This window comes from Amborella trichopoda, chromosome 2 (assembly GCF_054954075.1).
Source record: "Amborella trichopoda isolate Santa Cruz 75 chromosome 2, AtrichopodaSantaCruz75HAP2 v2.0, whole genome shotgun sequence".
Lineage (NCBI taxonomy): Eukaryota > Viridiplantae > Streptophyta > Magnoliopsida > Amborellales > Amborellaceae > Amborella > Amborella trichopoda.
In genome coordinates, this window is record NC_142337.1 from 60,213,625 (window position 1) to 60,240,713 (window position 27,089).

The 27,089-nt window shown below is 36.9% G+C and overlaps 1 protein-coding gene across 10 annotated transcripts in view; it reads left to right on the forward strand.

Moving 5' to 3' along the window:
- The window catches only part of LOC18445112 (uncharacterized), a 31,884-nt gene continuing 4,795 nt past the window's right edge, over nucleotides 1–27,089 (forward strand). The window contains exons 1-23 of one of the 10 annotated variants that reach the window (XR_016049869.1): nucleotides 1–259; nucleotides 398–477; nucleotides 14,718–14,804; nucleotides 14,920–14,970; nucleotides 15,107–15,224; nucleotides 15,350–15,406; nucleotides 15,895–15,959; nucleotides 16,138–16,221; nucleotides 17,372–17,457; nucleotides 17,548–17,610; nucleotides 17,705–17,751; nucleotides 17,835–17,904; nucleotides 17,992–18,054; nucleotides 21,314–21,403; nucleotides 21,499–21,537; nucleotides 21,979–22,128; nucleotides 22,202–22,279; nucleotides 22,371–22,456; nucleotides 22,731–22,779; nucleotides 22,961–23,041; nucleotides 23,171–23,277; nucleotides 23,365–23,458; nucleotides 26,119–26,461. Coding sequence is in view for 7 of the 10 variants with exons in the window: in XM_088859054.1 (XP_088715180.1) it covers nucleotides 142–259; nucleotides 398–477; nucleotides 14,718–14,804; nucleotides 14,920–14,970; nucleotides 15,107–15,224; nucleotides 15,350–15,406; nucleotides 15,895–15,959; nucleotides 16,138–16,221; nucleotides 17,372–17,422; nucleotides 17,548–17,610; nucleotides 17,705–17,751; nucleotides 17,835–17,904; nucleotides 17,992–18,054; nucleotides 21,314–21,403; nucleotides 21,499–21,537; nucleotides 21,979–22,128; nucleotides 22,202–22,279; nucleotides 22,371–22,456; nucleotides 22,731–22,779; nucleotides 22,961–23,041; nucleotides 23,365–23,458; nucleotides 24,749–24,820; nucleotides 26,119–26,171 (1,746 nt within the window). In the remaining 3 variants the exon portion in view is untranslated. Of the gene's footprint in view, nucleotides 260–397; nucleotides 478–14,717; nucleotides 14,805–14,919; nucleotides 14,971–15,106; nucleotides 15,225–15,349; nucleotides 15,407–15,894; nucleotides 15,960–16,137; nucleotides 16,222–17,371; nucleotides 17,458–17,547; nucleotides 17,611–17,704; nucleotides 17,752–17,834; nucleotides 17,905–17,991; nucleotides 18,055–21,313; nucleotides 21,404–21,498; nucleotides 21,538–21,978; nucleotides 22,129–22,201; nucleotides 22,280–22,370; nucleotides 22,457–22,730; nucleotides 22,780–22,960; nucleotides 23,042–23,170; nucleotides 23,278–23,364; nucleotides 23,459–24,748; nucleotides 24,821–25,365; nucleotides 26,462–26,842; nucleotides 27,055–27,089 lie in introns of those variants that run through there. The other 9 variants (XR_016049867.1, XR_016049866.1, XM_088859057.1 and 6 more) reach the window with 9 other exon arrangements.

Consider the following 27,089-nt stretch of genomic DNA (forward strand, 5'->3'; position numbering starts at 1 on the left):
TCGGGAGAGAATTCAATTGAGGAGAGAGAGGGAAAAGAGACCCATTCCGTCGTGCTTCAGCTGTGACAGAGAACTCTCTAGCGTTTCAAAACAGTAGAGAGAGAAAGAAGGGAGAGAGAGCTGTCTTAGAAGAGACAGAGGATGAAGTACGTACTCGTAACAGGGGGAGTCGTGAGCGGGCTTGGAAAGGGTGTGACAGCCAGTAGTGTTGGCGTAGTGCTTAAAGCATGTGGCCTTCGTGTTACCTCCATTAAAATAGGTTAGCTCTCGCTCTTTCTTCATTTATCATTCTTCTTGTATTTTTTTTTTGAGTTGCTGCTTATTTACCCTTCTTCTAGATGTTGTTGTTCTGCTGTATCGAGTTGTGATATTCTGTTCTTTCTGGAATGTTGTTCAGATCCATATTTGAATACAGATGCTGGAACCATGTCTCCTTTCGAGCATGGTGAAGTCTTTGTTCTTGATGATGGTGGAGAGGTTAGATTTTGGCCTTTCTTTTCTTGAGTTGAATTGAACGATGCATTAGATTTTGTTATTAAGTATTATGCTGGTTGTTTGCTACAAATTGTTCTTCAAAGAGTAGTTCCCAAAGTCGTTTTGTCGAGTTTTTGTATTGATTGAGAGGAAAACCCTTTTGATAAATATTACCGCCAAAAATATGTAAAACGTATTCACAAAGTATAAGAAACTAGCTTTTCTTACACTTCCAAAAAAAAAAAACCTAGGTTCTCTTCTCAAAAACCTCAAAAGTAAATCCGAAAACTTAAAAAAATGCATCCTAAAATTTAATAAGAAAAAAGTTAAAAACAAGAGTTATCTTGTCTTGCATCAATCTCCCTTGGTTGGAGAAAACTCTTCTCGAGTTTGAAATAGGCTAAGATGAAAATCTTCTTTAACCCGAGCATTATAAACATGATTCTAGTACTTGTGGGTTATTAGACTAATCACAACGATTGTCCATTGAAATTAAAGTCCATTGATATATTCTTAAACACTTATGAGAAACACTCGAGGAAAGGGTCGTTCTTTGTAAATGGAATAACTGTGATATATATGCTTAGTTCAGTCATATGAACTAAGCTAAACTTGCATCAATTCAGCCATATAGCTCTGCTGAAATTGCCTTGGCTCAACTCTAGAATAGACCATGGGAGCATCTTTGAGATGATCATCTCCCCAAATTGCTGACCAAATCAGCAAATTCCTCTTCCAAAACTTATACATCTTCATCTAGACCAATGCCACCTTCCTTGTTGTCGCTCGGTTCTTCAAAAAAAATTAGATCATTGCCCGCGTCATCTGTGCATGCATCGAAGATTGGTGGCAGATTCCAATTTACAACCTGAATAAAAATAAGGAATATCAACCTTTATTTTGATTACCCTAGACACCAGCCTCCCACATCTAGGCCTTTGGTCGTTGTCCTTAGCACTTGACTCCATATGTGGAGCACCATGGTGAAAAGGATATAATTCAGCATCTTCATGGGACGAAAGATCCCCGTCTTGTCATGAGTGATGTCCATGTACTACTGCGTAAGCTGCTGAACTTGCCTTTTAAGGTCTTTAATCAACTCATCTTTGGGATCACGGGGTATATTTATGGGAGTCCCCATTCCTCGGTCCCTTCCATTTATTGCAGGTTCACAAAAATCACCAACCCTAAGTAGAGAATTAATTAACCTAGACCCAGTATAATTGTCCCAAAATTGCGCAAAACCTATCCCAACTTGAAGTAGAGCCCGAGAGCTCTCCAATGGTTCAAGAATCGTCTGAATCGGACCTACGGATAAAAAGATCTAACAAATGACAATTTAGTCTCAAGTATTGAGCCACGGGCCAAGCCATGATGTTGCCCGGTAGGCCCAGATGCAGCCTGATGATGCAGTAAACGTGTTTTTTTTAATTAGATAAGGCTAAAACTTCAAGATAAATCCAAAAAAATCCAAAACATTTCCTAAAAAATCAAGAAAAGTCTCCAATTAAGTCCTATAAATACCCCCTCCATAACAAAAAAAAAAAAAATGTTAAAAAATCCTTTAAAAATTCTAGAAAGTAGAAAAATAGTTACGAAATTTTTTTGGAAAATTGTTGAAAAATTAGAAAAAATCCAAAAAAATCACAGAAAATCCCATAATTCATATTCAACATTTGGAGATCCCAAAACTTTTAGAAAACTAAGGAAATTCTTCTCTAATCCCAAAAAATTCCAAGAAAAGCCTAAGTAGACTCTACCTAAAATTCACAGTTTTTTCTCCTGCCTTAGGAACCCTAGATCTAGGTCAAAGAACCTTAGATCTACCAATTCCAGCAAGCAAAAGCATCCAAAAAAGTATATCGTTATTTGCTTAATTTAGTTTGTTTTTCTTCATTTAATTCTTTATTTTATTTTATTTTTTTTGGAAATTAATTTATAATTAGATTTAATTAAATTTAGAAGTATTTTTTTTAGGTCAAAATACGGATTTGGAACTGGCGCTGCTAGTAGACTCAGAAAAAGACCGGATTTGTATAGATCTGGGATTTTTTCTGAGCCCATCATTCAAGCGACCCCACTTTCTCTACCTTTTAAAAAATAACTTAGTTTTGTTAAGATTTGAGCAAATTTCATCTCAGAGATCGGCGTAGATCAGAGTGTAAACATTTTGGCGCCCACCGTTGGGCACCTTGAGCCTTAGATCCTTATTTTAGACTTCAAAAAGCTTTTTTTTTTTTTTTTTTTTTTCTGATATTTATTTTTCCAACAAAAATAAAAAAATTAAAAAGAAGAAAAACAAAGTAGATTTGAAAAGATTTCCTTTTATTAGATTCTATCTTTTATTTATAGATCTTATCTTTTCACTCTCTATAAAAAATTTAAGATATTTTTTTCTCTCAATCTTTATGATCTTTTAGATTATCTTCTTTTAGATTCATCTTTTAGATCAATCATTATTATCTTTTTTTAGATTTTCTTTTAGATCCATCTTGATCATCTTTATCTTTAGATCATCTTTTAGGTCTATCTTTTAGATCATCTTTAGATCTTTCTTTTAGATCATCTTTAGATCAATCTTTATCATCTTGTAGATTAATTTTTATTATCTTCTTTTAGATCCATCTTGATTATCTTTATCTTTAGATCATCTTTTAGGTTTACCTTTTAGATCATTGTTAGATCATCTTTTAGATCAATCCTTGTCATTTTATATGTTATTCTTTATCATCGTTAGATCCATCTTGATTATGTTTTTTTGATCTTCTTTCATTCATGCTCATCATCTTTAGATCATCTTTTTCTTCTTTAAGATCATCTTTGTCTTTATCTTCTTTAGAATATTCTTTATCATGTTTTAAATCATCTTGAGCTTTTTTAGAAGTGTCTTAATCGTCTTTTGAAGCAGCTTTATCTTCTTTAGTATCATCTTTCATCTTCTTTAGATCATACTTAACTTCTTTATATGCATTTTTATCTTTTAAAAAGCTTTTCTAAAAAAAAAAAAAGAATCTTTATCTCTTTTGATAAAATAATTTTGTTTAAAAAAAAAAAGGAAAAAAATAGAAGATAGATCTAGGCTTTCTCTGCTTTACCTATTTAGATTAGAAATAGATCTCATTTTTTTTTTTATCTTATATGTTGCTTTTCAGCCTTATTTATCTGCATAACTTAGAAATTTCTTGACTTTATCTTTTTTTTTAGAAAAAAAAATCTTTTTCTTTTAGAACCATCTTTATCTCATTTTTTAAAATACATATTTCTTAGATAGATTGAAAAACAAAGGGGGGGTAATATTAAAAAAAAAAGAAGAGATTTTTTTGCAGAGTCTTGTAGTTATGTCCATAGTTTATGGTGCTCAGTATGTCTACTGCATAGTCTAGACCCCTTTGGATGACAAGACCTACAAAATCTTATGGCTCAGTTCCTTGGGTCTACTCTGTCTCAAGTCAGTCAATATCGAGTTTTAGTGGGTCCATAATCCCACACTCAGGGCTAAGCCTAGCTAGCCCATCGGTAGTCCAGCCAGGCCGTATAGTCTAGCAAGTCTGCCTGGCTCGAGCTACTCAAAATAGTCTGGGCATTCGACCTGAGACTAAAGAACCAGGGTTGAACCCACCTTCATCTTCTAAGTCTAGGTCTAAGAAAGATGCAACTCAATCAGGGGTGAAGCTACCACAAATGTCCAAGTCTAAGGGTTACATTGCCCAACTAGGGGCACACTACCCTTCTATGTCAAAACCTAGAGTTGATGCTGCCCAATTAGGGGCATACTACCCACCTCCTCAAAAGACCCATTCTAGGGGCCACCAACCCAGTAAGGTCCAGAGCAACCCAGATGATGAGCTCATCAGGCAGGCTAACCTGTTAGACTTAGAGTACTGCCGAAGATTAAGTCAGGGCCCAAGCAAGGTTAACCACCAAGGAAAACGAGAGAGTAAGATATTTTCACCTAAACCCAAGAGTTCTTTAAGCCATGCCTCTATTCCTCAAAGTTCACCCTTGTCCAATTCTATGGATTACGAGTCTCTTCCAATCGAGTGTTTTAAGAACTTACACGAGGTCAAGGCTTTCTTGAGGCGTGCTGCCCTTGTTGAGTCACACGCCCCTCCTAGTGTGTCGAGTCATCAGTCAGGTCAGAGTCATGGGACCTCTCTAGCCCCTGAACAACAAAGTCATGTGAGTTCTACCCCGTTGGAGAGCCGGCACCGCCAATCTTCTCGTCCTCCACCTTTCATAGAATCGGCTCGACCACAGGACCGTCCATCCCATATTCACTTAAGACCTGACCCTCCTCATTTCATGTATAGTCAGTTACCCACCGGCGTAGCCTCTTCAAGCCACCTTGGTCCCACACCATTATTCGCAGGCGGCCTATTCAACCCCTGTTCTAACTTAGTATACTCCAAGTCAGCCATATCTGTCGGCTCTATACCCTCCGGCTGCATCTCTAGCCTCCAGCCATCTTTACCTGGGATATCCTGTCAACTAGCCCCTATGTATGCACCACCTCTCTATCTGGATCCAGCCATCTCGCAGATTCAGCCTGCCTCTAATCTGTTGCAGCCCATATCAACTGCATCTCTTGTACCACAAATTATGCTATCAGTTCTAGGCACCCAACAGACTTTTGAGGTCAAAACCCCTGAGTCAGTTGAGCTCGCCGAACTGAATGGCGAACTAACCACATTGAAAGAGACCCTGACTAATATTGGAGTTCCAAATATACTTCCTCCAAGATCTTACGTCAAGGATGTTCTTGAGAAAGTCGAACCTCTTCCTCCGGGTTTCGAATTCCCTCAGTTTGAAAACAAGTTCAACGGGAAAGGTCATCTTGTAAATCACATCATCACTTACCTATTGATTGTTCTTGCACTTGAAGAGAAACCTCATCGTCTCAAGGCTATGTTTCAATACACTCTCTCTGGAGAACCTTTAATGTGGTTCTAGGAAGTAGTTACGAAATACCAGAATCAAACTCCCGATGAGTTGTTTCAACGTTTTGTTGAGAAATATCGCGGGACCAGAAAGAGATCAATGACCCTTGGCGAATTGGTCTCCACCAGACAAAATCATGACGAGTTGTTCACTGACTTTGTCCAAAGATTTAGAGAGGCTGCATCATAAGTCATTGATTGCTCGCTTTCTGAAGCCTCTAAGATCAGTATGGCCATAGAAAATGCTTCCCCCTGAGTATAAATTCTACCTCAGTAAAAACATTCGGCCTTTCTCGTTTGACTCAATGTTAGAAATGGTTTCACATTCTGAGAGAGCAAAGGAAAGGGCCCGAGATCGGTCACCAGTGATGTTGGGGCAAGAGCCCGAGGAAACCACGTTAAGGCAAGGGCTAGATGAAGTCATGATGGAACAAAAGCCCGACTACAATGTGGATTCATCTAAATGTAACTCTGAAGAGATGACAATTGAATAATGTGAAGCCGATCATTTAAGGACATAGATGGGGCTTACTCAAAGCAAACCAGGGTAATATCAGATGATAGGACTGATAAAGTTGAAGAAGTCCTAGCTGGTATCAACCTGATAAAGATCGACGAGTCGAAATCCATGCTCAACCTTGAAAATCATCCAATATGGTCTTGGGGCACAGGAAGAAACCGCCGTGAAAATGAAGACCGAAATGGTAGAGTGGCCTATGTTATTAAGGAATTTCAGAAACCAAATGATGAGAATTGTCTTAACTCTATGTCTATTTCATGGAGAGCTCCCATAGAATTAGAGAAGTCCAACCCACAAAAGGAGGAAACAATTCCAGCAGCCTCAATAATAGTTGAGAATATGACGACACAAAGGGACCAAATTATCCACCTTATAAAAAAAATACCAAATGAGCATGAACATACTCAAAGCCCTTTGGCTAGAGTATTTCATAAAGAAAATGCCAAGGATTGCCTTAGCACAAGGACCATGATCCAAGAGAGAATGAAAGAGCAAACTTCCCCACGAGAAGTTCCAATTGAAGTGGAAGGAACAAACTTGCAGAAGGCTCAAGACACCCCTATCCTAGATAACAGGTAAATGATCTAAATCTTGAGGCTATAGAATCTCAAATTAAAATTGAGGAGAGTAATTGTAGCCATAATTTTGAAACTCAAGAAAATGAGGAAAGTACAAGAAAAATCTCGATTTCGGTTGAAGAAACAAGCCCACAAAAAGTTCAGGACATCCTTGTGATACATGTCACCACAAAAGGAAATGGCCTAATTGATCCCATCTTTCAAATAAGTGCAGTGGATGATCCACGGGAGGCTTAAGTCATCAATGAGCTCTATCGAGATCCTGAAGCTAGGGACTCCGAAGACTACTTTTGTGAGGAATGTCTTAATCTCGACAGTGCAATGCACAAAGAAACAAAGAGTCAAGCCTAGAGGATTCTGCTGAACTATTCCCTAATGTGAATCCAAAAGAATATCCATCCCCTCAAGAATGGATGAAAGAACTTGAACCTCTAGAGATCCTAAGAGGCCCACCTGGGCCACCTTCACTTGACATCTTGGCAGACCAACCTATTTGGGATGAAGAACTGAGCTTAGAGCATTCGATTACACCAATCTCTAAGATTGATCTAGCAATCAACACCAAAGAAGCGAGGGATCCAAATTTGATCATTCTTGAAGATTCAACATCTCTACAAGAGTTAAAAGAAATCAAACTCCGAGAAGTTCTAAGGGGACCACCTGGGCCACTTTTACAGGATTTTCTTAATAAGCCGCATATAGGGGCTGAAGATCAAATCATGTTATTCCCTCAAGGGAAAGGATCTCAAAAAGAAGACCCTACAGGGGTGCCCCGTCAAACCATTGATAAGGGTACCCTCGCTTGATGATGAAAATAAAACGGGGGCAACCGGTGAGGCCCACTCCTTATCCCATAACTCTCAACAAGCCTTGAAGCGATATACTCCTAAAGAGCAAAATGGAATTCCGATTGAAAAAGATTACCGAAAAGGCGTGGGGTGAGAGTGACTCTGAGTCTAAAGATCAAGGCTTAAGTGAAGCAATCCAAGGAGGAAAGATTCTATAAGAATTCGACAACCTTTGTCAGGGAAGTATCAGATACCAACTAGGGCAAATCTAAGGATAACCCAGACTAGGACCTCCTTGCCACTTGGAGAAGGAAGAATGATCGAGTTTTTATCTATTTTTTAGGACGAAGTGCCACAAGACGGAAAAAATGCCTCTGACTCTTGTACTCTTCCTATTTCTTCATCTTCTTCAAAAGAAAGACAAAAAAAAAAGAAATTCCGTCGAGATGAAAAATCAAAAGGAATCTCGAGCGTTGAAAAAAAAGCCATTGGGCTGAACACCGAAAGGGACACTAGCAGCAGAGGAAAAAAGAAAAGAAAGAAATTCCACCGAGATGAAAAATCGAAAGGAATATCGAGCGTTGGAAAAAAGAGCCACTGGGCTGAACACTTGAAAGGGATCCTAGGGGTAGGAAAAGAAAAATCCGTTGGGCCGAAAATCCTAAAGGCAACCCAAGCATTAGAAAAAAGGCCGCCGTACTGAACACCTAAAAAGGACCCCGAGGTGATGGAAAAATAGAACTTCTCTATCTTTTCGTCTCTTCTCCAAAATCTCCAGAAATTCTTCTCTTCTCAAGTTAGAATTTGCTAAGTACGACATCAGTCCAAGTAAAACCTGAAAAGCATCGACTATCTGAACTTCAAAGGAGTGCTAGTGGAGGAACGAAATTGGAAGTCCAAGGTTATGATGAGCACTCTAAAGTAGCATCCCATATTATCCAAGACACCGGTTTACTAGGAAAATAAGAAAAATTGTTCCTTAAATTATGACATAAGAGCCAAGATTGGAAGATGAGGAAGTACTTAGTGATTCCTCTTCTTGAAAGTCCCAAGTAGAGGCTCGACAAGATCACGTCGAAAAAAACAAAAAAAAAAAGAAAAAAGGAGGAAGAAGAAGAGGGAGCTCCATGGTAGCATGAGCCTAAACTGCTTATCAAAACTTGTTTTTCAAAATTTCTCATCCATCTTCAAATTTCCCCTGTATTTCGTGAGTTTTCAAAAACCTTAATTTCTTTGTTAAAACGTAGCCTGAAATTATGTTTTTGTCTCAAAATTCAATCTATCTTCAAAACCTTATAAAATGTTTTAAAAAACGAAGGAGTTTCATGGAGGCTTGGATATGATGCGTCTGTCGCCACCAAATTATTAGCTGTCGGAGATTCAACCATAAGCACAAAAGCACAACCATCAGCAACCATAAGCACAACCATAAACAACCATAAGCACCAAATAGTGATTTTACAAACCAAAAGTCAAGCTCAAGAAGAGTTAATAGTTAATAACTTTATATAATATAATCATTCATTTTGAGAGTCGATTTTGAAATTTGAAGTTAATTTTTCAAATATCAATACGAGAAATCATCTTGAGAGTCATCATGTGCATCAATATCATCCTCGACGGCCTCCATGTATTCTTCTTCTTCGGTCTCCTTGAGTCAGCTTCCTCCTCCTCAACCTCTGAAGCTAATGTGCGAGTGTGACTAGACTTAGCAGCTCTTCTACTTCTTTGTGCTCTAGTGTTAGGTCGATCTTCTTCATCAGCCCTTGTTGCTAGCTCGACATCAAGCCATATAAGATCCTCACCCCCAAACACATGCTCTTGTCTTGGATCGATGGTCCACTCACTTGTTGAATCACCATCAGCTTCATACAATTGAATAGGGTTGAGCTTCATGCGATTTTCATACCTCTCCCTAAGCCGCTCATTATACCGCACATAAACCAAATCATTCAACTTTTTTTGCTTCAACCTATTTCTTTTTTTTGTATGGAGCTGTGGTAGAAAATTGAAATTAGACAAATTGGATTTTAGAAATTTAGATTAGAAAATTGAAATTCAAGAAATAGGGATTAAGGAATAAGGAGTAAAGGACTTAAAATCTCAAATGCACTCCAATTGCGTTAACAACCAGATGAGCTACATGTGAGATTCAACACTCGAATAGCGAGACGCTGTAGATTTGGTGTCTCGTTTCCATATAATGCCCACCATATTGCTGTATAATAATTTATAATTTAGATTATAGATAAACAAATAAACAATGGAACTACACATAAAGTCAGAGACAAGTAAGGTTACTTTTGGCATTTACCTGGATCTGTAGTGTCCCTATTTCGAGTAGTAATATCTTTCCCAAAGTTTCCCAAGGCTAACTTGAACTTAATCAATTCATGGCTCTGGATCTCATCCTGGATATCTCTGTCAGGCACCAACCTCTCAAGCACAACTAAGAACCCACCATTTATTACACGATTTGACTCAATGGATGGGTGCTTGCAGTGAAGAGATGGGTTTAGAAAGTAACCGGCTTAATGGAGGTGCCTGTGAAGCTAGGTATTTCATCTCCTATCAATAATTTCAAGTATAGCCTTACGCATAGTTTCATCATCCTTTAAAACATCATTTATTTCAGCTCTTGCCCTAGTCATTGCCTCATGTATGTAGCCCATGGCGGGCTTCGCATCTCCATCAACCAGTCAGAGCACTCTCACTAAAGGGCGAGACACCTCCAATGCAAAAATTATTTGACTCCAAAAAGATGTATTTAGAATAATTTTTTCAGCCTTTCTCCCATCCTTATGCTTTGACCATTTGCTTTGACTCCATTGCTGTAAAGCAAACATAGTCCTCAAGGCACTTTTTTGCTTGGCTAGGCTTCGAAGAGTGAGAAATGACGTAGCAAATCTAGTGATACCCGGTCTTACTAATTCTCTCTTCTTTGTAAAAGACCTCATTATGCTTAGGACTATGGTGTGATTGTAAATAAATCGAACAACAAACATAGCTCTTGAAACACCCCACTAAATAAAGATGTTGTACCCGTTTCCTTAAGCATAAGATTAACACAGTGAGTTGCGCAAGGAGTCCAAAACATATGCGTCATTTTCAAAGTCAATAAATGCCCAGCTGCAGCGTAATTGGCACCATTGTCAGTGACAATTTGTACCACATTTTGCCCTCCAACAAACTCGACAATCTCGTCCATAAAAGCACATAAGTATGTAGCATCATGTGACTTGTCTGATGCATCAACAAACTTAACAAAAAAAGTACCTGTTGGGCAGTTAACCAAAAAATTAATGAATGACCTTGATTTCCCATCGGATAACCATCACACATAACAGTGGCCTCATATTTCTCCCACCCTTCTCTCTGAGAAATCAAAATTTTATTCACATTAAATACAACATCCTTCAACAAGGGCTCATTAACCTCATGTAGTGAATGAGGAACAAGTCCTGGGCCATATTACCCAATTGCCTGGACCATACATGCAAAACTATTTAGAGTTATAGTATTAAAAGGAATGCCGGCCATGTAAATCTACTTTGCAATCCACTTACATACCGACTTTCTCTGCTCTTTCTTATATCTATTTTCAGTTGTGGTTTGTTTTGTTTTTTTCTTTCTCTCCTAAACCACAATTTCTAGTTAGGGGTGAAAAAAACATCCATTGGCCCCTTGGAGAGAGGTGTTCTTCAGTCAACACTACCACCAATATTTATAACCCTCTCTCTTGATGTTGGAGTATGAGTAATCATCATCATCATCATCAACATCATCATTAAATAATAGCATATCATAAAGTAATTTTTTTCTTTTCATTTTTTTTTTCTCTTTATCTTTTTTCAATCTATCAAAATATTCTCTAGTCTCCTTTTTTATATAATCTGTAGCTTGTGAGCATGCTCTTACATTCCTAGAAATTCCAGCTAAATGCTTTTTTTGTCGAAAAATACCACCCATATAAGTATTTCCTTAGAGCAAGCATATCACACAATTTCTATCTTTGGGATTTTTTAGTTTAGCATATTTCCAAGTCGGATCCTTATTGCTAGAAGATTGGGAAGAAGACATTGCCCCAAAAATATGTATAATAGTAATATTGTACAAGAAGGAAAAAAAATTTACCGACTCTGTGAATCATTGCTCGATTTCTTATCACAAATTCACCCTAACATCTCCAAATCAACAATCAAAGGCATCCAATGAACATCAAGTATCAAACAACCTCCAAATCGAAGATTTCGATTAAAAAACATTTCTGCGTAAATTGTTTTTTCCCTCGATTTGATGCAAAAAAAGCCACAAAAGTGGTCGAAAATCTTTGTTTAAGGCCCCTAATATCCCCCCCAAACAGTTTCCTTAACATTTGGATGGTCAAAAAGACCATTTTGCCCTCCCCAAGGGGCAAAACAAATTTTTTTTTGGCGGACATTGCAGCGGTGGGATGCGGCTATGATGTGGCCTGATGCGGTGCATATGTGGCCGCCTCTGTCAAAAGCGCATTTGCGCCTGCTTCTGATGCGGATGCGAGTGCATCCCGCATGATGCGGCGATGCGGTCGCATTTTAAAAGCATGGTGGACCCCAAGAATCAGAATCGAAGGGGAACAAGAAGTTCAATTATCCAGAAATTCATCATCCCATCATTTCTTCTAAATCAAAATCCCATTCGATTGGAGAACTAGACCCCAAGAAAAAGGTCTAAAGTCAAAGATGACTACACTGGCAGCTTCCCAGGTAGCAATGGAGTGACTACAACAAGGAGTGTCACCGGCTCAAAGATAACACGGTTCCTGTTGACTCAAAGATAGCAGTGCCAGTTCTATGTCTTACGGATCAAAAACATCCATTGGCATATCGCCCACCCAAAGGGTGCTGGTTATTCAAAAGAATGATCCCTTGAAAAACATTTTCATTCCCACCGTGTTTCAGGTGTCTACTTCTTTGGCATTCACCGGGTGCCCCAAGTGAATGCCAAAGAGGGGCAACTGTAGACACCCTCTCGAAATCATGGCTAAGGGAACTCCTAAAAACCTCGATTATGAGCCCGAAGGACCACAAAAACCCTAGCAGATCATAGACAATCTAGACCCAACACAATTGTCCTAAAAGTGCCCAAAACCTATCCCAACTTGAAGTAGAGCCCGAGAGCTTTCCAATGGTTCAAGAATCGCCTGAATTGGTTTTACGGATAAAAAGATTTAACAAATGGTAATTTAGTGCCTATGAGACCCAAGTATCAAGCCACGGGCGGGGTTGTGATGAGACCCGGTAAGCCCAGACACGACCCGATGACGCAGTAAACACGTTTTCTTTAATTAGATAAGGCTAAAACTTCAAGATAATTCCAAAAACTCCAAAAAGTTCCTAAAAAATCAAGAAAAAATCACTAATTACGTCCTATAAATTCCCCCTCCATAATAATAAAAAAAAGGTGATCAAGAAATCCCTTAGAAATTCCCGAAAAATAGCCTAAAATACCCAAAAAATAGGAAAAACCCTTGGAAAATCCCAACAAAGCACAAAAAATCCCAGAATTCATGTTCAACCTTTGGAAATCCTAAAACCTTTAGAAAACTAAGGAATTTCTTCTCCAATCTCAATAAATCCCAAGAAATGCCTAGGTAGACCCTACCTAATATTCGCAGCTTTTCCCTATGCCTTAAGAACCCCCTAGATCTAGTTCAAAGAACCTTAGATCTACCAATTCCCGCAAGTAAAGGCATCCAAAAAAGGAGATGGTGTAAATCGGAAGAGTTGTTTGATCCAAGACTGAAACTTCAGGTTTCGGGTCCCTAAAGGTAAGTATATGTTTTTTTGCTTAATTTATTTTTTTTTTCTTCATTTAGTTCTCTATTTTATTTATTTATTTTGGAATTTAATGTATTATTAGATTTAATTAAATTTAAAAGCCTTTTTTAGGTCAAAATATGGATTTGGAGCTGACACTGCCAGTGGACTTAAAAAAAGACCGGATTTGTATAGATTTGGGATTTTTTTTGACCCATAATTCAAGCGACCCCACTCTCTCTACCTTTTAAAAAATAACGCAATTTTTGCTAAAATTTGAGCAAATCTCATCCCAAAGATCGGTGTAGATCGGAGCGTAAACATAGCTAATCTTCACCGTTTGGGTACGCAAAAGATAGGCTTGAAATGAAACGAATTACAGTGAAAATCATGAAATGCATTTTCCACATAAATGGATGAGAATGGATTACAAGGAGTGACGGGTAATCAATTCCATGTCGGAGCTGTATGCATCTATTAAATCCATTGAAGTCATTTGAAGTTTGTTTAAAAGACGTTACATTCTTGTAAAGGTAGGTCCATTCTTGCAAATGGTCCATTCTTACATATTCCAAGATATTATATTTTTTATTTTTTTTCTTACAAGTCATTTTTTTTAGTGTTTTTCTTACACGTCATTTGAAGTCCTATGTTTTTTCAAAGCCATTCTTGCATATTTCAAGAAATATGAAATGCAATTTTAATAGAAGCTAATATCTTTTATTTATTTTTTCTGCTGGTAGCAATGTTGTCAAATTCACTTTGCTTCGGCCGAAGAGGCTGAAGCCTTTGGATTTTAGGCCTAGATAGAAGCGAAGTGACGCCTGGTGCTGTCGCTTCGTACAAATTCGGGCTGTTTTGGTTAGATTCGATCTGATTCGACCGAAGCAAAGAAATATCTATATAAAAGTTTTTTTTGGAAATGTTTATTTTTAATTTTTATATTATTTTTATTTTTTTATATATAAATATCTATTTTATTTATATTAAATTTAAGAAAATTCTGAAGTTTTCCCCCCAATCATTCGAAGCACCGAATTGCTTCATTTTTCTCACCAAACAAAAGAAGACTCTGAAGCGAATCTGACAACATTGGTTGTTAGGAGTTGGTTTTGCTAATTATAATAACGAATAATTTATGAATCGTTATGCCACATTGATATCTTCTAAGCTTAAGAAATTTAGATTTAGTCGTCAAATCAATATTTGAGCAATATTTGAGCAATAAAAATAAAAAGATAGTAATGCATTTCCCGGATTTCTTCTAGATGTAGCCAAACAATAGGAATGTATTTCCCAGATTGCGTCTAGATGCTACTCAAACAACAACAATCTATTTCCAAATAATATGTTGCGGCGGTAATGTATTACGACAGTAATGTATTTCACAGACAATACATTTTCAAGCACCCAAACGGCCCCTAAACGTAAATCCTAAAACCTTAAAAAATACATCCATAAAATTCAATAAGAAAAAAATTAAAAAATCAGAAGCATCTTGTCCTGCATCAATTATGTATATGTTCCCCTCATTTTGGGGTGTAACCATTGTGTTTATCCTTCTTTTCATCTTTGTGTTCATGTAGTTCCCTCTAACTAGCCTATTATTTATATGTTTAAAGGTTGATCTGGATCTTGGAAATTATGAACGTTTCTTGGATGTAACACTTACTCGAGATAACAACATTACCACAGGAAAGATCTATCAGGTGCTGGCATTTTCATTCATACATATGCTATATGGCTAATTATTCTAAAGTGAATAATAGATATTTCTTATGAAAGTGTCTTTCTTGCTAACATGTATGATTTTACTGCCTTTAGTCTGTTATCGACAAAGAGAGGAAGGGTGATTATCTTGGAAAGACTGTTCAGGTGAAGTGGACCCACCATATTACCTTACATAGAAGTTTTTGCTAACTGCCCATGAAGAAATAACAATTGCTATTACTATTTCAAATATACACAAAAAAGGGGAGAGAATCTTATGAGTACTTTCTGTGGCATCCAGGTAGTTCCACACATCACAGATGCCATAAAGGATTGGATTCAATCAGTTTCCATTATTCCTGTTGATGGCAAAGATGGTCCAGCCGATGTTTGTGTTATTGAGTTGGGAGGAACTGTAGGTAAAGGCTAGAAAATTTTTAACTTGTTGCCCAATATTTTGTTTGAACTTTCAACGACTATACTATTTAAGGTATATTGTATGATTCTTCAACTGCTCATAACACTAAGACCTTTATACTCTCAGGTGACATTGAATCCATGCCATTTATTGAGGCCTTGCGGCAGTTATCATATTCTGTAGGTGAGCCTGTACTCTTTCTGATAATATCACTATGAAGTGTTAGCTTTTTACTACACCTATAAACAAAAAAAAGAGTTAACCTTTTACTACTTTCTCAGGAAATCTTCTCCTTATGCACACTTTCTACCTTCTCTTTTTTTACAAAAAACAAAAAGAAAAAGAAAAGTTTACTGTTTCCACTATTGAGCAAAAATGTTCAACTTAGCCATTGTCAAGATATCCAACTTCTCAGTTGGTATGTTTGTACAAAAATGTCAGCAAAAATGTCGAAATTTTCTGCCTAGGTCACTTTTCGGTGCTGTTTGTTTTTCAAAATGAAATGAATATATTCTATGGCTATTGGCTGATCAACCTGAGGTTTTATATAAATTGTGTGTGTTTAAATCTTCAAATCAGAAAGTGCATCTGTATTATAATGTTATTGAACAGTGGCATGATTGGCCATATTAAATGTTCGATAATAGAGGTTAGTTACTCTTTATTTTCAGGTCAAGACAACTTTTGCATCATTCATGTGAGCCTTGTACCTGTTCTGGGTGTCGTTGGTGAACAAGTAACTATTTTATCTTCAATCTTTTTTTATTTTTCTTTTTTTCTATTTTTTATTTGTTTTTAGTTTTCTACAATACCGTCAGAGAATTACTAAGCACGTGTGATGCTTTACAGTCCCTAGCCATTCAAGAGAATCAAGACTCTTATACTATAATCTTTATTGTGCCACTTGCTTGTAGAAAACAAAGCCCACACAACATAGTGTCAGAGAATTACGGGCATTGGGCTTGACTCCCCATCTGCTAGCATGCCGCTCTGCAAAGGTAACTTAGTTTTGCCGAAACAGATTTGGTGCTTTGACTTCTAATGAATAGTTTTTTCTCAATAAAATTGTTAAATGGATAGAGTTTCTATGAGTCGGCGGACTCATATGTACATATCCACCCCCCCCCCCCCCCCTTCTAAAATCCACTTTAAAGATGGATTTTTTATCTATTTTTTTTGTAGATTCATAATCTAGGCAAAGATGATAACAAATGTGAAAAGAAAATTAGACTTTTAAATTGAAAAATATATTTTTGGTAGTTTTATGTGCATCGTGCATATTTATTTATGGACTATACACTTTACATAACCTCCATCTTTAGAATGGACATTTGTAAGTCAGCGCACTCTTGCACCCACTAACTCATGGAACACTTTTCCGTACTAAATACATGTGTTCTTTTTCTTTCTCTTCCTCTTCTTTCTTGCCAAGCTACAACATCAGAAGTTTACCAAACTTTCAGCGATAATTGGGCCCAGAGCCTAACTCCTGATTCAACTAATTAAGTTTGGGCCCCAAGGGAAACAAGTAACACAAATTACTTTTATCCATCATCGTAGCCTACCCCTGACATTGTACCATTTGCTGGTTATTGTGTTTCTGTATTCATCAATAAAAGTCCGTGATTGAAAAATGCATATTCTTTGATCCACTCTTACTTTTTTGGAAGATTGCAGTAACCTCGTCTATGTTCCATCAAAAAAAAAAGAAACAAGCCATGATGTAGTTTTTATACACAATCTATGTGACCCCCGCAAGAATAATTATTGTTTGAAGATTTTGGTTCTATGTTCTTCGCTTCTTTGTCTTCATTTTTTTATTGGCTTCGTTGGTCAAAAAGTTTTCCCTCCCAAGCATGTCAATTGGCTATTGTCTGTTTTTGTAAATCATTTATTGCTTTTAGTCATGTTAAGGTACTTGTTATATGTATGAGTTCCTCATTAACCTATTTTTATTTGTTTCCTGTTGTATAATATCTTGTTGTGATGTTGGTTTGGTTTTACTGTATTTCAAGTCTTAAATGTCTTCTGAGATTGCTTTTTCAATACTAGCATATTATTCATCCGCTTGCATTTTGGATATGCTATTGCCTGAATTTGGCAATTTGATGAGAATCACTTATGTTTATTTCATGGTTGCTATTTCAGCCGTTGCTGCAAAGTACGAAGGAAAAACTTTCACTGTTTTGTCATGTTCCTGTAGGTGTCTCTACTGGGATTGCTGCATGTTAGACGTCTCTCTCTCTCTCTCTCTCTCTCTCTCTCTCTTGTTTTCCTGTATTACATTTAGGTACTCAGATTGCAAATTTTGTTTCTTTTAATAGGCTGGCAACATTCTTAATATCCATGATGTTCCAAACATTTGGCATGTCCCTCTTCTACTCCAGGTGAGTGCAATGGCACATTAAACCTAAGTTTTTCTTACTTTTGTGTATGAATGGCAGGTTTGCTTTAACTGAATTCTACTGATTACGTTTCCAGAGTCAAAATGCTCATGAGGCCATCTTGAAACAATTGAATTTTCAAATGTGAGTTTCTATATATTCATTACTTTCTGGAATATGAATAATTATTTTGGAGCTTAAAAATTATAAATGAGATTCTGCTGCAGCATTTCGAGACCCCCTTGTTTGCAGGAGTGGACTGAGAGGGCAGAAACCTATGATAATCTCACTGACACAGTTAGTACTATCTGGCATTTGTTTGTTCTTTAAGATGTTCTTTCCTAGTACCTATGCAGAGAAGTAATGGAGGTGCTCTTCTTGTAGGTAAAAATTGCCATGGTTGGAAAGTATACCGGCCTAGCGGATTCCTACTTATCTGTAACCAAGGTATTTTTTGTGTACTGCGATTCAGACTATGTAAGGTATATGGCTATGTGCTGAATATGATGAGACACTGCCTGAGCTGCAGTAATCGGCATTGATGATCCTATATTTGGATTTGAACTTTTCAGAATGAATATGCTTCTGGTCAATCTGATTGCCATGAAAATCATTAACCTGAATAACTTTTATCTTTTTGTTTCTTTTTAATCAAAATTTTCACTCATGAAGTTGAAATTCATTTTATCTTTCAAAAAGTGACCTGCATCCTTGAAAAAAATTGACCATGTGCAAATCTATCAAAACACTTCTGTGATTCTTCTAGGCTTCTGCCTGAGTTTCTATGTTTTTGTGGTACTGGAATGTCAAACACACTGGTTGCCATTTCATCATTATTATCACTAGAGCCTTTTCTCTACTATTTGGGGTTGGCTACACAAATATTACTCTGCCATTTTGCTCTATTAAGGGTCATACCCTCACTGAGGCTGTAAGTCCCCAAATCTTTTCTCACTACTTTCAACCATGTTCTTTTGGGCCTAACCCTTGCCCTTTTTGAGCCTACTACTGGAACCAATCCACACCTCTTAACAGGTGTTGTATTGGGATCGCGCTGCCCATGGCCAGCCCACCTAAGTCTAGTTTCTCTCATCTTATCGCGTATTGGAGCCACACTTAAGTTCTCCCGAATGTATCTTTTTTTATACTTTTGACATTGCATTGAAAGAGATAAAGGTTACATAGTTCCTCGAGGGGCAAAATAAGCACCGAGAGAGGTGACCACTGAAGAGAACATTAATTGCACCCTATAACTATAACAAGAAAGGAAGCAGTCTACTAAAAAAGATAAAAGGCACAACAATGCTAGGTAAAACTGGTAAATGTTTTTGCAAGGTGGCTCCTTAGCTAGGTCGTCTGCCACCTAGTTGCCCTGCCTCCAGATATGAGTCCAAGAGACTTGCATATGCCTACAAATATCATGAATGTAAAAATTTGCCAAAGTCTCCAATGGGGGGGGGGGATTGCTAGGAAGCCCATCCAATGACATTCTTGGAGTCCCCTTCTTTGGAAAGCAAAGGACCCCAAGAATGGTTGTAGAGGGCGCTAGCTTCGGCCTCCGTGGAGTCTGTGACACTGATGGAGGAGGAGTAGGAGATGAGTGTGATGTTGGTCTCGGGTTGCCCAAAGAGGACCCATCGAAATTGAGTTTGATCCTTCCCTCTTCGGGACATCTCCATAGAGCGCAGAGCAAGGGATCTTTAGAGGCCTATGTTGGAGAATGTTGGTCCAGTTAAGGATTAAATTTGAGGTCAAGAGGTGCCTGAACCGGCTATGGTTGGTGGCCCAATAGTTCTCTCGAATATATTCATTTCGAATTCTAACTCTTCTTGTCTTGCTATTCATCCATCTTAATATCGTCATCTCAGCTACACTCATTCTATGGGTATGTTGTTTTTTGACCAACATTCCGCCCCATAAAGCAAAGCTAGTCTCACAGTTGTCTTGTAGAACTTCCCCTTCAGCTTGATTGGTATGTGGCAATCACATAAAACTTCAATTGCACATTCCACTTTACCCACCCAACTCTAATTTTATGTGTGACATCTTCCTCAATCTCTCTATTTTCTTGGATTATCAACTCATTGGTTGCTATTTGCTTTAGGATAATATAATATCCACATCGTGAGGATGCTGGAAAGACGCACAAGCACCTTCAAAGGTTTAGATTAGAAGGATAAAACATGATGGTCACGATTTAATGGATAATATTTTAATTTGAAAGTTTTTCTACTTATTTTCTACTTATTGGATTAACATGAAATTTTGAAGGTGTTTGTACCACACTAGGCACTGAGCCACTCCTAATAAAAAAATGTAAGGATTTCATACTCGTGCAGGAGCATGCTATCCATTTGCTCCCGTAAGCAAAGCTCAAGCTCCGATTGTCAATATTTTAAAACCTGGTGATCTTTGCTTCGGATCGCTTGTCCGGATGGGAATCCGTTGGGACCGAACCTGTTTGGGATGGTATTGGGACCGAACCTGTTTGGGATGGTACAAGGTCCGATTTGGTTCCCCCCCACCATCACCACCACCACCACAAAAAAAAAAAAAAAAAAAAAAAAAAAAAAAAAAAAAAAAAAAAATATATATATATATATATATATATATATATATATATATATTAAGCTTGTCTAATGTTTTCTTAGGTTCCCTTAAACCCTTAAATCCCCATGCCATAGACAACAATTTTTATTTTTAAATTTTTTGGATCACCGATGCTGACAGATTCAAACCTGATCCAGATTTCCAATCCGGCGATTTGACAAGGATTTGTTGGTCAACAATCCACCCTACTGCTCTAGGTTTTAAAACACTGATAAAAACAATTATAAACAATCCCGACCGTCCATTTCTTTTCTTTTAATCTGAAACATTGGGGGGGGGGGGGGGTAGTTGTGCACCCTTCAAGGATTCATATCACGTGACACCATTCTTTTCTTTCACATTTATGCAGTCAAGTCTTTTACTGAGCATACCTGCTGATAGTTTTGATTGTCATTGAGATGTAAGAATGACTGAATATTGTCTTGTTTTAAAAGATTTATGATTGTGATATTGTTTTTCCTGTTGTTAAGCATATCTTATATTCAGTCCGATACGTATATCTTTTCTCTAAACTAAAAAGGCTAGGTCAGCTTGTTGGGTTTTTATGGCACAAACTTCATGGGTTCAAACTGTTGGCCTTCTTCACCTAGACCAATATGGCTACTACCTGGTCAAAGCCTAAGGGACTAGAAATCCTTTTTTCTTTGAAGTTTATGTGGATGTTTTTGCATTACTTATTTTTTGGAAAGTTAAGAAGCAGCTAACACCTGCTGCATTAGTAATGTAGTGGCACTAGAAGTTCTCTTGTCCTATTTATCTTTCTTGAAAAATAGCAGTGCTTATAGTTTAATTCCTTTAGCTTTTTCTTTTTGAGGGAAGAGAGAAGTATACTGTTTGTTTATTATACATAGTTCTCTCAACTAACAATCAGGATAATTGTTCTCTTAACTCTTTGACTATTTGTCTTGCTTGACCTTAAATAGTTGTTTCCTTATCAGATATTGGATTTCTTACTGTGTTCAGATTCATGTCATGAAATGTTTGGGCTTCCTTATCTTCAGATCTACTTAACTAGTTTATTGAGTGTATTAAATGTTCCAAGAAATCCTTTCCTTGTTCAGGACTCATGTGCATTACCATTGATTTCGCAATGCAGGCACTTCTACATGCTTGTATTGCATGCTCATTGAAACCATCAATTGAATGGATTGCAGCCAGTGATCTTGAAGATACAGCAGAAAAAGAGGTTTGGACTCATTTTTATATCCTCCCCAGTGAGAAATTCTCTGCCCTTAAATCTAATGAATATGCCATGTTCTGAGACTTCTCTTTGCCATCCAGAGACCAGAAGAGCATCTAGCTGCGTGGGTGAAATTGAAGGTGGGATATTTATTAATGCACTTTGCATTTTGTTACATTATGGTACTATCCATGCCTGGGTAACTAAGGCACCAAGGTGCTTGTATATGTGTTTCATGTCTATATGGGTACAATACACTGCCCATCGTTGTTAAGAAAAATCCAAAATGATCGTAATCTGATTAACATATTAAATTGTCTCGTAGTATAACATATCCAAACCTATGATATATCTTTCCAAAACTATAGCATATGCATGCTATTAAACTTGTTTTAGTATATAATTCTTGCATTACGCAAACTTTATATAGCTACATATAGGATACCCATATCCTTGTATTTTACATAGCTATGTATAGGATACCCATATCCTTATCTGGATCGGGGATTACCTTAGCCGGTTGGACTCACTATTCCAATTTGTATTATGCAACACTATTGATGACCTGTCGACGATCACAGAGTGCTGCTTGCGTTTTGGTGCCTGGTGGATTTGGAGATCGTGGAGTTCTAGGGATGATACTAGCTGCCAAGTATGCAAGAGAAAGTCAAGTTCCCTACCTTGGGATATGCTTGGGCATGCAAATATCTGTGATTGAGTTTGCCCGATCAGTGAGTTATCATTCTCTCAGATATTGGTTTTCTTGCTTTCCTACTTTAGTTCATAACCATGACCTTCTATCAGATTTTGGGACTCAAAAGAGCCAACAGTACAGAGTTTGACTCTGAAACAACTGAACCTGTTGTCATCTTTATGCCTGAGGTAATGCTTTGCATAGTTAATTGTATTTACCAACTTACCATACGTGTTCATGAGTATACAAGCCTATTATCCTTTGGTATCTATTTTGCAGGGTTCGAGAACACACATGGGAAGCACAATGAGACTGGGATCTAGGACAACATTCTTCCAGACTCCTGACTGCATTACTTCTAAGCTGTATGCTAGATCCCCAATAAATTCATGACAAGAGTTCTTGAATTGAGATAAACTGGATAGTCACTCATTAGAGTTGCTGTAATCTAAATTAACTCTAGAATTCTTCCTTATCATATGATTTTATACTTGATAAGTGCCAACGTATTTATTATGTACAATGCATATTATTGATAAATTGACTCCTTTGGATTCAACCAATTTGTCTCTGAAAAAATATTTCTGTTTTAATTATAAAAACAACAAAATTACATAAAACTTTTTGTTTCTCTTGTAGATACCGAAACTCTCGGTTTGTGGATGAGCGTCACCGACATAGATATGAGGTAACCTTAGAGGGAAGACCTAAAGATCTTGCTTTATCCCTTCAGAGATGTTTGTACATTTTCTATCCTATTCATGAGAATGTAGAATTAATCGATTCTATTGGTAAGAATAATGCATTCCTGAATAAAGGAAATGAATGGCATTGTAATCATCAAGATAATGCAATATTTTCCTTTGTAGGTAAATCCAGAAATTGTAGACCGCATAGAAGATGCTGGATTGAAATTTACAGGAAAGGACGAAAGTGGCAAAAGAATGGAGGTATGGGACTGCAAGAAAGCATATACTATAATCCAAAGGGATATATTATCGTCATTATATTGTAATACGGTTAATCCAGCATCAGTTATTAATGGTTGAGGATTAACTGGAGATATTTGGGTCCACTAGGACATACGCGCAAGTACCACTGGGTATAGTTAATCTCCAACCATTTGAGTAGTGAATGGCGATTAACAGTGGATGCCAATTAGAGTGCCATAAGCCATCAGAATGTGGTAACCTATCCCAGTAATTGTCTTGGATCTCATTGGCATCAAATATGCGGACTTGCTATTACTCTAAACATCAGTTTGTGTTACCAGGTTTTAGAGTTACCAAGTCATCCTTACTATGTGGGAGTGCAATTCCATCCAGAGTTCAAGTCAAGACCTGGGAAGCCTTCTGCTCCATTTCTAGGTACGATCTAGTCAATTCAAATATACTTCCATTATGACGGAAATTAAATGTCTCTTTTCCCTGTGTTTCTAATGCATATCTTGAGCTTTCTTCCATCTATTGTTCGAATGCAGAACCAAATTATGCATGCCTTGTCATTACTAGAATTTCTCACTTGTTTATGCCCACTAGGCTGCAAAGCTGCATTATTCTGTTAGCTACTATTTCTATGCACATGGTCAACTGTTTGTATCTAACTAAAGTTGTATGTCCTCTCTTAAAAATATTGAAAGTAGTTCAGTCGATGTTGAAAAAAAAAAGAAAAAAAGAAACATACTACAGGAAAGAAAGAGAGAATGAAAGAGCAGATTATAAATTATCCTTATGTAGTGGACGACACTGATTAAATACCATCCAGAGGGGAACTACAGAAAGTAGAGTTTATGAATAACTTTCTGGAGATTGGACGTCCATATTTCATGTAGTGCAATCCTTCCAAGTTGTAAAATTCATCCAAATGTTAGATTCGATAATTATCACTTGAGAGCATATGTTATGATGGTATGATGGTGTTTTGTCATACATGCTAAAAGGAACTTTTAAGTTAGAGCTTTGGAGAAGTTTTAGGGTTGGGTTACCTGTGATATATGCAAATTGCTACTACAGAACAATGTTAGTAATGCAGAACCAAATTATGCATGCCTTGTCATTACTAGAATTTCTCACTTGTTTATGCCCACTAGGCTGCAAATCTTGCATTATTCTGTTAGCTACTATTTCAATGCACATGGTCAACAGTTTGTATCTAACTAAAGTCGTATTTCCTCTCTTAAAAATATTGACAGTAGTTCAGTTGATGTTGAACAAAAAAAAAATGAAACATACTACAGGAAAGAAAGAGAGAATGAAAGAGTAGATTATAAATTATCCTTATGTAGTGGACGACACTGATTAAATACCATCCAGAAGGGAACTACAGAAAGTAGAGTTTATGAATAACTTTCTGGAGATTGGAGGTCCATATTTCATGTAGTGCAATCCTTCCAAGTTGTAAAATTCATCCAAATGTTAGATTCAATAATTATCACTTGAGAGCATATGTTATGATGGTATGATGGTGTTTTGTCAGACATGCTAAAAAGTAACTTTTAAGTTAGAACTTTGGAGTAGTCTTAGGGTTGGGTTACCTGTGATATATGCAAATTGCTTCTACAGAACAATGTTAGTACTTAATACTGCTAACTCTTTCTGTGGTTATACTCATTGTTTTATTTCTACTATTGTGTGTCTTGCCTAATTTGGAACTAGCAGAATATTGGTCCTATACTTTGGGATGTTGGGATTTTCAACCAGCATGTGTAAAAACAGATATGGTTTTTAAAGGTGCAAATCTTCATAACACTCACAAACTTGTGCGTTGCTTATGAAAAATTTTACTTGTTGAAAATAGTAAGTTGGTTCAAGTATGAGAATTAGAAAATATTGTTCTTGCACACATGCTGCCTGTAGAAATATTCAGCATAAATTTTGAATGAACTGCTGTTAGGCTCTTCTTGTGTTGCATGAAAAATGCCACTAACTGGTCAGTTTAATGAAAAATCTATGACATGGTAGTTCTTTGTGCTTTGGTTTTTATATATTAATTAAATTATGCTCTTGTACTACCAATGATTCTAGTGATTCAATTTCTCTGTTCCTCCATTCAGTGACTTCTCTGAGCAGTGCTATTTAACAAAATAATTATTGCATGACTGTATTCTCATGGCTGTTGTAAACTTTCCAAAATCCATTTTAGAGTAGGTCATGGACTTATCCAATTTTGTTTGGGAATGGGAGGTTGAGTTTACATGAATCTAGGATCAGCACATTGTTACTTGATAAAATATAGTTAGTTTCTTTGACATCAAATAATTTGCAATAATTGCCAGGATCAAAAGGCCCATGATCATTCTACTCTATGGGAAAGCAATGCTCTGTGACATAAGGAATTTCTGCTCCAGCTTCAATGGGCAATGAAGAGACTTATCACCATTTAAGAGTTAAGACAACACTAGGCACCCATACCTGACAAAGAAAAATGGAATGAAATACCATTTGTTGCATATGATCTCGTCTGTTTTCTCTTTTCAAATGTCCCCTAGATTTCTAGTCATACAACTAAGAAAAAAGCTTACCATCATTAAACCTCTCCTACACTGATCTTCCGTCATTGAAAATTAGAATGCCTTCAGTCATCCAAATTTTTCAGGAAGTACTGTAGCTTAGATTGAAATCAAAACGATGGAAATTTGGAGGACTCTTCAAGAATTCTTTGGCCTGGAAGATTTAATTACGAAAAGAAGCCACAGGTTCTTCTCTTAAGTACACACCAAGTCTCTTTACCCTTGAAGAAACCAAAAGAGGACGCTGTAAGGAAAGTGGAAAACAAGTTCCAATGAAACTCAAAGTCCAGCTTCACACGAGTTGACAAATGTATAAAATGGAACTTGTATAGGTTGAGTGATCTTTAAAAAAAATTAGTAAGTTTAAAATAGTTGGGAAGAAATCTCATTTTGCCTGCTGATTTCATGCTTAGGCTTTTGGGCCTTATAATGTAATTGGATCTCATATTTGGGCATATTAATGCATTATGCCTTGGAAGATTGATATTGCTATTTACTTTTAATATTGTACAATTCCAGGTCTTATACTGGCAGCAACAGGGAAGTTGCAGAAATACTTGAACAAATTGTAAGGCTCGAAATGAGATATGAATGCCACATCAAGTTGGCAGAGCCTCTCAGTTTCCTGAAGTACATATTAGGGAGATAAATATTCAATTTGAGCTCATTGTGTTTTTGGGGTAACTAACCCAATTTTCCTGCACTCCCCGTCTCTTGAATTGATGGAGATGTAGTGTCATCGGGGCCCCCACAATTTATTGCTGGTTTGATTTCCACCAAGTGAAAGAATGAAATAAAGATGGATTTTGAAACCATGTTAAACTGTGGATATCTAATGGAATTGTTGATAGTTTGTTCTGAATGTTTCTTTGTGGAGTGATACTTTGATCTATAAATAATTGTTTTATTTGCTATTATTGGCCCTCTATTGAGTCAAGAGTGTTCTCAAGTTACAGTCCTTGTGGAAAGAAAATAATTTTCTGTGCCTCGTTACCAGTGTCTGGTACAGTTAACCAAGTCGAAACAAGACCTTAAGAATGAAAGCGATCCAATGAATTGGATCGAATTACACATGCATATGAAAACAAATAGGAGTATCTCTTTCTATGTTTTTTGTAAATGCTGAAACGTGTTGTTGCCGACATTGAATGGAGGTATCTCTTTCTATGTTTTTGTAAATGCTGAAATGTCATGTTGCCGACATTGAGCCTGAATTTACTTTCTTTTTCTTCTTTATATGTAGATATTAGTTGATGTCAAGATTAAACAAAACTTTGAATCGGAACCAGTGAAAAATAGGAGTCATATCTCATCTTCTCAAGCTAGCATATTTTACACTTACCAGTTATAATTGCTCATGTGTTTGTATCCTGTCATTTCAGTTATGTTGTTATTGCCTGGTGATCAATCAACAAAATATATCTTAATCTCATTATAGAAATTACTTTTTATACCCTTTTAAGCATTTTAATGCAATGAAATTCTCTCTC